The sequence below is a fragment of the Sceloporus occidentalis genome, unplaced genomic scaffold (genome assembly GCF_023333645.1).
Source record: "Sceloporus occidentalis isolate IW3139 unplaced genomic scaffold, rSceOcc1.0.p SCAF_89, whole genome shotgun sequence".
NCBI classification, from domain to species: domain Eukaryota; kingdom Metazoa; phylum Chordata; class Lepidosauria; order Squamata; family Phrynosomatidae; genus Sceloporus; species Sceloporus occidentalis.
Window position 1 is genome coordinate 2,253,859 of NW_028317069.1, and position 12,008 is coordinate 2,265,866.

A 12,008-nucleotide genomic window follows, 5' to 3' on the forward strand; every position below is an offset into this window, starting at 1 on the left:
CCTGTAAATAAACTCTTCCTAAAATGTTTAATATGTTATATTATCCAAGCTGGAATATGTGTATATGTCAATGAATGAACGTACATTTTCTACGGGATGTTAATAACAAAACATCCTTGTGACCCTCGTGTTACCAAAGGATGATGGGAACTATAGTTCAATTACAGATGGAGGACGACCTGTTGCCTTCCTGTACTCCAGGCAAATCTCCAATGCTTAATTTTTTTTAAAGTACAAAAGTGGAACAGCATCCCGTCAGAAGTGGTAGAGGGTAATACAGTGAAGAGATGTAAACATGCATGGGATAGACTGATTAGGGTCTTTACGGACAGCCTCTGTTTGCATGTGATGTCATTGATGTCATAAACACACTGCTGCATGACATAACACTGCAAAGGGGTAGGGGGTACATGGGTGGCAGGAGGGGCAGATTTTACTACAATAATATGATCAATTTTATATGATCCAATAATAGCCATTTCTGCAACTGAACAAAACATTTAGAAACCTAATTATTATTTAATAATAGTATATTATTATTATTATTATTATTAACAGGTTTATGTTGTTTACAAACACATACTTTTTACTTCCAGGGCTGTAGAACCCTGGGATCCCCTGATACCGAGCAAACATTTTGAGCTACTAGAAAAGAGAGGGCATCAGGGGAGGAAAAAGAGGGACAGGGGGATTCGGGCCCCTCATGAAGAAGGCATGATGCTGGGCATGCAGGGGCATCACTAAAACCAAGTCAGTATTATCCCCTTTATTTAACCTTCGCCCCCAGCTGGAGGCACTCCTGCAGTAATGCATGGGCTGTCTAGGGGCCCTTCTTTCTATTTGTTGGGAGCCACACTGAAGCCCACCCCAAAAAACAACAGTGTACACTCCCTGAGCACTGGTAGGTTCACCTAGCCTTGGAACAACCTGTGTTAATGTAAGGAGCTCCCGAATCCCCCCCCCCCCCCTGGCAGGGGTTATGTGAGGACTCTGCTGTATTCCCACTGGTGATGGGAGTTAATGATCCCCGATCCAATGAGATCTGCCTGCACTTGGCTGGTGATCAGGACCGCAGCGCAGCCCTTATCCCCCCTGCGCGACAGGCTGTCCCTTTAACTGCTCGGGAAGGGGCTGCGCTGGTAGGAGGGGGCAGGGGGCTGCGCGGGGGGGTGAGGGAGGGGGCTGCGCTGGGGGGGTGAGGGAGCTGCCTGTCTGGTTTGTTTGCAGACGGATCTGCCCTCCGATGCACCGAGCTGTGTCTCTGCTTTCTGCCCTGATGCTCCCCGGCTGCTGAATCCAAGCTGCCCCTTACCTGCCGAGCGATGGATCGGGGCAACATGACCGGGGGGTTAAGGGGTGACCCGGGGCAACTCATCGTCAGATCCCTGGACTTCAAGAGCCAGGGGGCGCAGTGCTACAAGGACAAGAAGTACCGGGAGGCCATCGGCAAGTACCACCGGGCGCTGCTGGAGCTGAAGGGTCTGATGGGGGAGCCACCCGGGGGCCCCCAGCAGCCACCCCCGGTGCCCAGGCAGGGGGCATTAACAGAGGAGCAGAGGAATGAGGTGGAGAGCATCGAGGTGGATTGTTACAACAGCCTGGCAGGTAGGTGACGATCAGAGGGGCAGAAAGCTTGGGCTGGGGTGCCCCTGGGCATGATAACTGCCATCGGGTGCCGGGTGATAATGCCCCCCCCTGTGCCCGCCATTACTGGGCAGTAAAAATGACACCCTCCTCCCATCTGCCAACACCATTAACCTCACGGGCGCCGCACTGCACCGCACACATCGCCAAAGGAGGTTCATTTTGCCAATGAAACCTAAAATCCCCCAAAATGGAAGTCCCTGATCCGCTAAGCGAAGTGATCTGAGCTGCCACGGTTCACAGGGGCCACCAAAAGGGCCAGTGGGTGTTCATGAAGCTGTAATAGATTGTCAGCTCACAAGAGCAGGGCCGCCTTCTCCTTGTGTACAAGCATGTCTTAATGTGCGTTAATGTAAAAAATGTAAATATTGTCACTGGCCCATACTGTAACAGCGCTCTGGAGTCTGCTGGCGCTATATAACTAATTGTAATGGCTACCGCACATCTGTATATAGCTATTACCTTTTATTAATATAGCTCCAACGATTCCCGCAGTGCTTCTGACAGTCCCTACAGACTAAGACAAGACAAACCAATACATTAGATAAATATGCACGTGAGCTTACAATCTAGCCAAATGGCTTGGTTTCAGAGCTGTGAAGCATTCATTTGCTTTGCAGAAGCATTCAGAGCTCCACTATTCCATGCATGAGACCGATGTGGTTTCTCGCAGACCAGAATAAGCAAATACTCAAAGCAGAGCCAGATATGGAGGTACTTTACCCATCACCCTTTCAGCTTTCATTCATGTAATTGTAGCTGAGGGTTAGTGTAAAAGGGGAGGAATAAGAGCAGGGTGTTTAGCTGACAGCTTCTTTTGTACACATATAGGATAGGTTTGTAGTGAATTTAGCTACAAAATATAGGATTTGGGGAACGTGAAAGGTCTTTGAAATGGAAATCTTTCATGCAGAAAACAACTTAGACTGTAAGCTCCACAGACCAGAGATGTTCTTTCTTAATGTACCCCAGTCAAAAGATCTGTAGTCTGAAGACCCAGTTCTTGAGAGCTTTCACCCCCATACCTTAAAGCATGTAGATCAAGGAACCGTCCAACAAGGTCCTCCATAGATGCTCTGTAGGAGGACAATGTGTCGTCACAGCCCAAAGAAGGTGTTTGACGCGTTATGTGACCAAAAAACCAAGCAAGGAAATGGACAGAAGCCAGGGGAGGAAAAATATCAGATCTGAGAACTTGTCTTGCTCCACCCTTGGAGCCCCGTCCTCCTTTTTCATCCATGGTGCAGTCTTAGAGGTTCTCGTGGCTGTAGCAGCGTGGGAACCAGGGATAGGCGCAGCGTCCGTAGAGGGACTCCAGAGTCCGCGGCCAGGTTTGTGAAGGTCCATAGAACATCATAAAATTGTACACCACAGACCCCAGTAAAGTAATGTATGGAACTTGAGAAGTGTCCATGCATGGCCGCTCCGAATGTATACCTGATTATCATGAATTGGGTAAACCCTATTGTTGTGGTTTCTATATATCTAGTTAATGCTTCCCCTTATAATAGACCGGCCTCCAGCCCTGGTGTGGGGTAAGTTTCTTCATACTTACACAGCAGCCATTTATTCTGATGAGCGCAGGGTTGACTTGGTTCTCTGTGGCTCTGAAGATCATGCTACGTTTCTTTTGCTACATTATGAAAGCGTGACAGTCATTTCAAGGGCATTGTGTGTAATTCATGATCCACGGCCTCAACGTTCCAACGCTGTCGCTTCCCAGAGAGGTGTGGGAGGGAAAAAGATTAGTAACGTGTCTAATGTGTGATACCTGTAAGGGAAATGCAGGACTGTTGTCTTGTATTCAGTAATAGATTTCCACTTTATATGTCATGTCAAACACCTCAATCAGTCGTTGGTCTCATCTTAGACTAAGGAACCATATGTCTTTCCCATGCATTATTTATATTCCTTGTGTGTGAGTATGAGCGAATGGTGTTAGTGTGTGTGTGAGCAATGGTGTTAGTGTGTGTGTGAGCATATGGTGTCAGTGTGTGTGTGTGTGAGCGTATGGTGTTAGTGTGTGTGAGCGAATGGTGTTAGTGTGTGTGTGAGCAATGTTGTTAGTGTGTGTGAGCGAATGGTGTTAGTGTGTGTGAGCGAATGGTGTTAGTGTGTGTGTGAGCGAATGGTGTTAGTGTGTGTGAGCGAATGGTGTTAGTGTGTGTGTGAGCAATGGTATTAGTGTGTGTGTGAGCATATGGTGTTAGTGTGTGTGAGCAATGGTGTTAGTGTGTGTGAGCGTATGGTGTTAGTGTGTGTGTGTGTGAGCTGATGACTAGGGTTAGTGCGCCCTGGGAGAGGGAGAGACATACGTGTATAGTATAAGATTAGGTGTATAGATTTAGGTTTGCGTGTTACTCTTTTGGATGACACTGTCCGCCTGTGTTGGGCAATGTCTCATGAGTGCAGATTACACAGAAAAACTGAAAACACGTATTTCATAAAATGACCAGTTTTGGGTTTCCCGGATCATTCCAAACAGTTGGGTTTGTAGAATGCCTGGGTTTTCCCGTTTCCTAAATTCTATCCCTCTGTTGGGATAATGGGCAACAATAGGTGGAAACACTTCGCGTATCCTGTCTGTCTTTGATATGTTGCGTCTCGCGTTGCCGTTGGACTTCCTGCAGCTGTGATACCTCCAGGACAAATATCACACAGGGTTAAGCTTCTATCTGATGGTAATTACACAAGACTTGTGGCAAGAAGACTTAGGAGTCCTTATCTTTTAATCCTGTTACCTTCTTCAAAGTATTTGCCTTGCAGTGGCAACAAAACAGAAACGTTACATGGTCCAGGTTGGGATGTCCACGTCCCGGCCACATCACAGACTTCAGATTTCCAGGTTCATGGAAATGGAACTGATCTTTATGAAATCCTGAAACTGGAGCTATTTAGGAGTAGTTATAGCAGGTACCTTTGTTGGCAGCAGTTGTGTATTAGCAGTCTCCTTGTATTGGTGGGACAGAAGAACATTTAAAGGTGCAGTTCCGCCTTCTCTTTAAAATGCAAGCAAAGAGACTTTTATAACTAAATGCAGCAACAGAAACATCGTTCCTAGTACTGGAAATGCCCAAAGCCAGAAATAATAATTAATTAAATATGTACAGTTTTTCAGGGAAAGGTTGTCATGTGACCCTAAAGCAGACACCGATAAAATGTCGCTCTAGAAGTTAATAATGCGTCTTAGAGGTCTCTCTCTTATTTTGTATGCAATTAAACCTTTAGAAGAATGACTTAAACGGCACATCTGCTATGGCTTATTGATGCAATGTGCTAGAGCGGTCAATGAATGTCTTGTTAGGGTAGATAATGCCCTTTAAATGAGAGAGAAAGCTCAGATCAAATGTCCTGATGGGACATGGTCCTTACTGGAAACACCAGAGATATGACCATCAGTGTGCTTTTGAGGTGCTCTCATGTTGCCACCAGGTTTATCATTGGGGTAGGTAACAAAAAGGTAATATAGAGGAGGAATATTGCAAATGTTCCTTAGGTTCCTTAGGCCAGATTTGTAGACTACGTTTAGAAGGTTTCAGTAGCTTCTCAGTAGCCTAATGGCTCTGATATACCCCGGTGTTGCTCATCCTCTATATTACTCATGTATTCTATGATGACGAGCCAAAGCAAACCCATCCAAAGTGATATAAAGATTTAATGAGACGGCCTAAATATAGGACTTTCAACATGCGGCCACAGATCGTAAAAGAGCACGTTCGTTTCTGCAGTGCGTGTAAAGCGGACCTGCCCTTCCACGTCCGGCTGCCTGGGGGGCACGTTGGAGACGCTCGGGGCTTAAAGGAACGATAGCTGAAAGCAAAGCTATGTACGCTGCACCCTTACAGCTTCACGGGGCGATGTAATAAAATGATTTCACGTGGCCCAAAGGGTCCAGTGTGTTCCTGGCGCGTCCGATCAACAAGAACCTTCGAGCCGACGACATTCCAAGAGTGTCATTTGTGTTGTAAAGGTGCCTGTAGGATCACCCAACTTTGACAACTTTTTTTGTGCTTATATTTGTACGCAATCTTTACGTCTTATTTAAATTTATACTTTTTCAATCCCTCATTGGACTAAAACCCCAGTATATATGTCAATATATGGACATATATATAGCTGAGAGGTCCCTTTAAATTTTTGTGGGGTCCCCCTTGCAAACGCATCGGAGAGATTCTGCAGAACTCTGTGAATCCTTCTGCGTGGGCTCAACGGCCATGGGTGTGCTTTCCAGCCAATGATTGGCTGTTTCAAGCACCCAATCAATGGCGAGAACCCTTGCACAATGGACAGGGTGGGAAGCTGCAGCTTCTCCCTAAGGTAAATACACTTCTTTATCTGAATAGCTCCATGAGCTGAGCCAGTAACTGTTTTATAGACCTTGGAGAGTTCTGAAGACCATTAGAATCCATTTCTGTCCTTCTGCTTTTTTTAACCGCTGTCTGTTTCCATCAAGTGGCAAGCGGGATAACGTGGTTCTAATCCAATAACCACCGCCGGTGATCCTATTCCGGAACTTTAAATTCCAGACTGAGTTAGTAAAGCAGCTTTATATTTAAGAGCTTGTTGAACGCGGAAGGGATTTGTCCATCCAGTTGAAAAGCCTCGGCTGCGGGTGGTTTGAAAGCACCAGGATTGAATAAAACACCTTATACTTTCCCATCCTGGTTTCCTGATCAAAATGATTTGTGCTGATTAGCGCTCGGCGTGCATTTGTATTTTTTTCATTCATTCCGTAGCTATTTTTGTTTAGTGTTCCAAAAGATACATCAATGATGAAAGGGCAAATTCCATGAAAACAAATATATTTTTCTCCATGAACATATACCCCAGTGCTGTATACAGTAATGTGTCCAGATCTTAGAAGGCATCTGTTAACGGATGTGTCTCTCCCTCTGCCCTGTAGCGTGTCTTCTGCAAGCCGAGCTGGTGAATTACGAACGGGTGAAGGAATACTGCCTAAAAGTCCTCAAAAAGGAAGGAGAGAATTTTAAGGCATTGTACAGATCCGGAGTAGCCTTTTACCATCTGGGAGACTACGACAAAGCTTTGTACTACTTGAAGGAAGCAAAGAGCAGACAGCCAACAGGTGAGAGAACGCTGGTTGAAGGACAGTTACAAAGAACATGGAACGCTTCTGTGTTCCAGTGTTGGAGAATTGCTCTAGAGCCACCGACACATGGTTTTCACTAGATGTTCTGCTCCATAAGAACAGCATTCATTGTTTCAACTAGAAGAACAGGCAACTCTAGTAGTACTAAAGCCAACAGCCCTGATCTAGGTAGACCTTATGAATGATCATGAAAGAATGAAGCCCTGGTATATTGTCCATATTTGATTTGTTCCTCGTGAACCAGCTAATCAGTCTACACTGAAGTTAAACCCCATAAACTAAGAATAATCCGAATGGATGAAAAAGGTGACATACTTTCATACTCACATATAGTAACGTCGTACTCTCAACCCATAAGAACCAGCCAAATAAGTTCCCCGAATGCGTTTCAACCTTTTTTTTGTCCCGCTTTTCCTCCAGATACCAACGTGATCAGGTACATCCAGCTGGCGGAGATGAAGCTAAGCAGGAGTTCCCAAAGAGAAAAAGAAGTATCCTTAAACCAGAGCGTTTAACTGCGGATACAAGACTGTGACATCACTAGCGGTGGTTCGGGGTCCGTGATGACCTCCCATACTGATTTTTGGTATTTAGCAAGCTGCCGACATGGCTCTTTGATGCATCTCTGCTTCACTGCCCTGGTTACTGTATAACCCGGCACAATAGATCCAAACGAACTTGGATCTGAGCTTGGAATGTCACCTCGGAATGCCACTGATATAATACGCTAGGCTTTTGCGAAGCAGTCCACCATTGGCTTGCATCCTCCTACAAGCGAATCCATGCGCAGGCTTTTTCTCCCCCATTAAAGCTGGATGTTTTTTTATTTTCCGCATCAAAGGGGCTTATACATCATACGCAACCTTTTTACGCACAGCTTGAGTCCCTGCAAGGTCTTATTATAGAAGTGTAATTGTTGGCGATGCTCTCATCGCAAAGAGGGAGAAACCTGAAAGCCGCTCATTTGTGGATGGACCACGCCGAGCAAAACCTGGAAAATTGCTTTTTTTCGTCTGATTACAAATTATATCCGTGTTCTTACGGTGTTTCGCGGTGGTAGCTGTCAACCAGTGTCCTTTAGCCTTAGGTTCAGAACACTTACTACTGGAAATGCACTTTTCTGTAAACACGCTGCGATGGATGATGAGCATTTCCACGCAGATATTTAATGACATATTGGAAGCTGCCTTTGTGTAGATTTGCTGTCTCATAGAGAATTTTGCTTTGTTAGTCTCTCAACAGGCTGTGGTAAGGATGGCAGCCACCATCCATGAGTTGCCAATGGCAGACGTCTTTAATCGTATGGTCAAGATCCTTGGCTGCTAATACCTTTCACTGCATAAATAGGCTGGATATTCAAGTCAGTGACCCATCAACCCAATCCTACCAGTCATGGCCAGAAAATGATGGCTTTCTTTTTTTAGTGGAAAAAAACAATAAATAAGTTAAAGAACTATCCTCTCTGTCTTGCATGTCAGCCATTTTTATGAAGATATTAGCTGTGAATATCCTAGTTTTATACATGTCCACTTCTTTTAAGCCCCAAGTGACTTGAGATGTCTTTGAAGGCCAAACGATGGCTGCGTTGGACTCTTCACTATGGAGCAGGTTTCGACAAGAAGGGCTTAGCTGGCACCTGCATAATGTATAATTGAGTGGTCTATGAGAGTTTAAATAAACCTCACTGATTTACCTATACATTATACAGGGCCAGCCAAGCCATCCTACAGCAGAAGATCACTGGGGTTGGTCCTTCAAAATGTATAGTGAGGTCAAAGGAGCTGACACTACAACTCTCCTGACAACTCTCCCTTTAGTGAATAAACCCCAATATCTCCATATCATTGGGGGTGACAACCAGAGGGGATGTAGGAGACCCAACAGTGTGTAAGTTGTCTAATGTGGTTAAATCTTCATCTCAACAACCCATCCCTTCAAATCTTTGCAGCTCAAGCACTACATTGATGGCAAATTGGCTCATTAAGTAGACCACAGACTTTTGTGAAATCTCGGAGATGGGGATTTTAAGCATTTTGGGGTCAAACCTGTAATATTGGTGCGATAGGCAGGCAGGTTACATTTGTTGCTATAGTGAGAGCCCTACATTTAGACTCCTGCCTCCCCCCGACTACTCGTTATAAATAAAGACCGCTGGACCATATAATCTTCATAGTTATTCGCTGTTCTTTAAATCGTGTCGTACATAAACAGTGCAGCTTTATGTGTAAGATGACGTTTTGTGGGATGTAGACTTCCCTCACGTGGAATTGTTGACGAACTTTGTGAATAGATTTTATTGTAGACCTGCCTAAAAAGGAACCAAAAGAGATCTAAATGTATCTAAGAGGTCGCTGTGCTTGACGTGATCCGAAATATCCAATACTTAATAATAACAGTTTTGTCCTTTTTTTCCATGTGGTTTGATCGGGACACAGATAGGACATTGATATGAGATTTTCCAACCCTACGTTGTGCCCAGGCCTGGACCGGCCATTGGTACTCCTTAAAGTGTTGGGGCTTCATCATGAGCGTTCTGGCCCCTGATTGTGCCCGGTGTGGTGGGGAGGAGGGCTTTGGGGTATAATAAGGGGCTGACTCTCCAGAACATGTATTGTGTGTATGGGGCGGTATGCGTGATATGTGTGTATAGTACATGTGTGGGATGTATGTATGTTTTGTCCTACTGAGCGTAGCTGGGAGTTCATGGCAATTCCTCATGTCCACTTCTTTTTAAAGGACCATCCTGCTGCCTTAATGCCCGTCCATCAGGGCCATCCTACATTTCCCCCCTTACAGTATCTGATTGATGCAAATGCTGGCGGTTCTACATATACACACCGGCGAGACACCCTAACCATCGCACCTTGATATTGTATGAGTAAAAGGACTGAGTTGGTGTACCTTAGGCGACTTCTCCCTTACATTGGGAGAGGTAACACGTCAACTCCGTCCCTAAATAATAAGACGTGTAACAGGCGGAATTATTTGGGTATCTGGAAATGTTTTGGATTATCTGAAGAGCCTTCCGCTTATTGTCTAATTATCTCCTCCACTCCTCCTGATTACTCCACTTCTCCTCCTCATATTCTGTCTGTGTCTGCTGGGCTCTCGCTGTATTTGCATAACCGCTCTCTGGCTTGGAAACATAGAAACATCGGGTCTGAGCCAAATTCTTTCGGCCCGTCTATTCTGCCCGTTTTTCCTGCTGTAGAGAGTCAGCCGTTGGTCTCGTCTTAGATTAAGGAGCCATGTGCTTATCCCATGCATGTTTACATTTATTAGCATCTACTACGTCTGCTGGGTGTCTGTTCCACTTATCTACCACTCAATAAGTAAACTAAAACGTGCTTACATTCCATTGAAGCCTCTGACTCTGTAGTCTCTTGGTCTAAAGACCTAATAATTTCTTATGTTTTTGACAGTGGTTGTCCTCTGTTTTTAGCCCTTTGAGTAAGATAAACTGTACAATATGTCTGCCGAGTTGACAATCAAGTGATTCATTTATGAGGTTTAAAAAGTGTTTCTTCCAATAAAGGCTGTACAGGTTTGCGCATGTTGTCTGTGCTGTCATCTTGAATCTTCGGCAAAGCGTAGACGTGTCTCTCCGCCGGCCAGAATCCGCACACAGAGCAGTTCCGCTCCGGTAAGCAGGGCAGGTCTTTCTGAACGGAACTGTCAGATGCCGACCTTGGAAGATTCTTAACGTCCTGAAGGGCCGCAGGAATCTGATTTCAGGCGTTAGACCGATTACCGGCAGCGGTACGGAACACAGAGAAATAAACACAATTTTATCCCCCCCCCAAAAGCCATTAAAAGAGAGAGAAACCTTGAAGATCTCGTACAGGACGAGACGCCAAGCTGATGGACGCTGAGTAAGTTGATGTCACTATGGATGGCTGCTTTAGAAGGACAGTGGTGTCCATCTGACTTCCTGGCCCACACTGAAATGTTCTTGGCTGGACGTGGGAAATATGACGAGAGGCAGTATGAGGTTTAAAGGACGTATTTAAGATGAATGTATGTTCACGCTCTGAGATGAAGGGAAGTCCCGTATTGCGGTTACCTGCGTGCTTGGCCCTTGCATTGAATTAGCGGCCCACGGCCTTGTACAAGTCCCGTCTTGTGCAACGTGGTTTATTGGCTAATGTGACTTCATAAAGAAGCAGGAGAAGCCGAAGTCCACAGCCCAGCTGGTCTTAGTTGCCCTTATGTGCCAACGTCCCTTACTTACACCCTAGTGCCAGGGCCGCCTCGATACCGCCAGTCCGGCCCTGGAGTTGACAAACTAAGATTGGAACCATTGACCGCAGTCACATTGCGTCTTTTGGTAATCAAGGTCATAGAATGTAATTGTTTTTGGTAGACACCTCTGCAGGGGCCGTCGCTCCGCGTACATCTCATATACAGGTCCCTTAACCACCTCTGCTCTCTAGCCATGGCCAGTGTATACTACATCTACCAGTTTATTTTATTTTTTTATAATGTTTAATTAATCAATGAATCTTAAATATGGTTGAACCTCTTAAGACGTTTTACTACATCTGCTTTATTCGGAGCAGGAGTCAACTTTTTGGGACGGAATCTTATGAACATTTTGGACGTTTGTCTCTTGTTTGCTTTCAACAAATACTTGGTTCCGGGAAAAGGGAAAACACGTGAATTTCTGTATTTAGAAATGGTTGCGTGGCCAACCGAGGGTAATAAAGAGCCCCCCTACTGCCCTAACATCAGTGATCATTTAAATGGGCAGTCGTTCTAAAACAAGCCTTTTACCAAAAAGCTTAAAGAATAAAACAAATAAAATACGATTGACTCTTGGATTGGTCTTCATCACAAGGCTGCGCTGTCCCTTTAAGACGCTTGGCGTTGTACGCGCATGCTTACCTTATACATTGTGTATTTTTGAAGCATGCTTGGAATGTAGCGTTGTGATCCCAAATTCCTCAGTGGGCTTGATAAATATTTGACATCAGATCTCCTTCTAACCGCTCTTTGGGATCTATCTACTAAATGCTGAATACAGAGAAAATAAATGCCAACATAGACAGGGTATGGTGGGTTTGGGGCACAGAGGTGGCAATACTCCTTACGCAAATATTTCTTTATCTCCAAAATGAGACTCCAGCCCCCCCAAAAGTCCTGCGCCTAACAAAGCACTTACTTGACATAGACGTTGCAGCCCTGCGGCAGAAGCTGCCCTCCTCATCTATGGTCTGTGGAGACCCATTTCATGCTCCGTCAAGGCCAGTCTTGC

The 12,008-nt window shown here is 45.2% G+C and overlaps 1 protein-coding gene across 1 annotated transcript; it reads left to right on the top strand.

Annotated features, from left to right (window-relative positions):
- Nucleotides 1-1,322: 1,322 nt before the first annotated feature.
- LOC149284697 (tetratricopeptide repeat protein 9A-like) lies at nt 1,323-7,269 on the top strand. Its single transcript, XM_089496319.1, has 3 exons — nt 1,323-1,605; nt 6,548-6,730; nt 7,175-7,269. The coding sequence occupies exons 1-3, from the start codon at nt 1,323-1,325 to the stop codon at nt 7,267-7,269; spliced, it is 561 nt and encodes a 186-aa protein (XP_089352445.1).
- The last annotated feature ends 4,739 nt before the right edge of the window (nt 7,270-12,008 follow it).

Bases quoted from the DNA above. Each gene is read 5' to 3' on its own strand.
- LOC149284697 (XM_089496319.1), top strand. From the start codon at position 1,323: ATGGATCGGGGCAACATGACCGGGGGGTTAAGGGGTGACCCGGGGCAA. The intron at 1,606-6,547 runs GTAGGTGACGAT...TCTGCCCTGTAG, and splicing joins TTGTTACAACAGCCTGGCAG to CGTGTCTTCTGCAAGCCGAG. The intron at 6,731-7,174 runs GTGAGAGAACGC...CTTTTCCTCCAG, and splicing joins AAAGAGCAGACAGCCAACAG to ATACCAACGTGATCAGGTAC.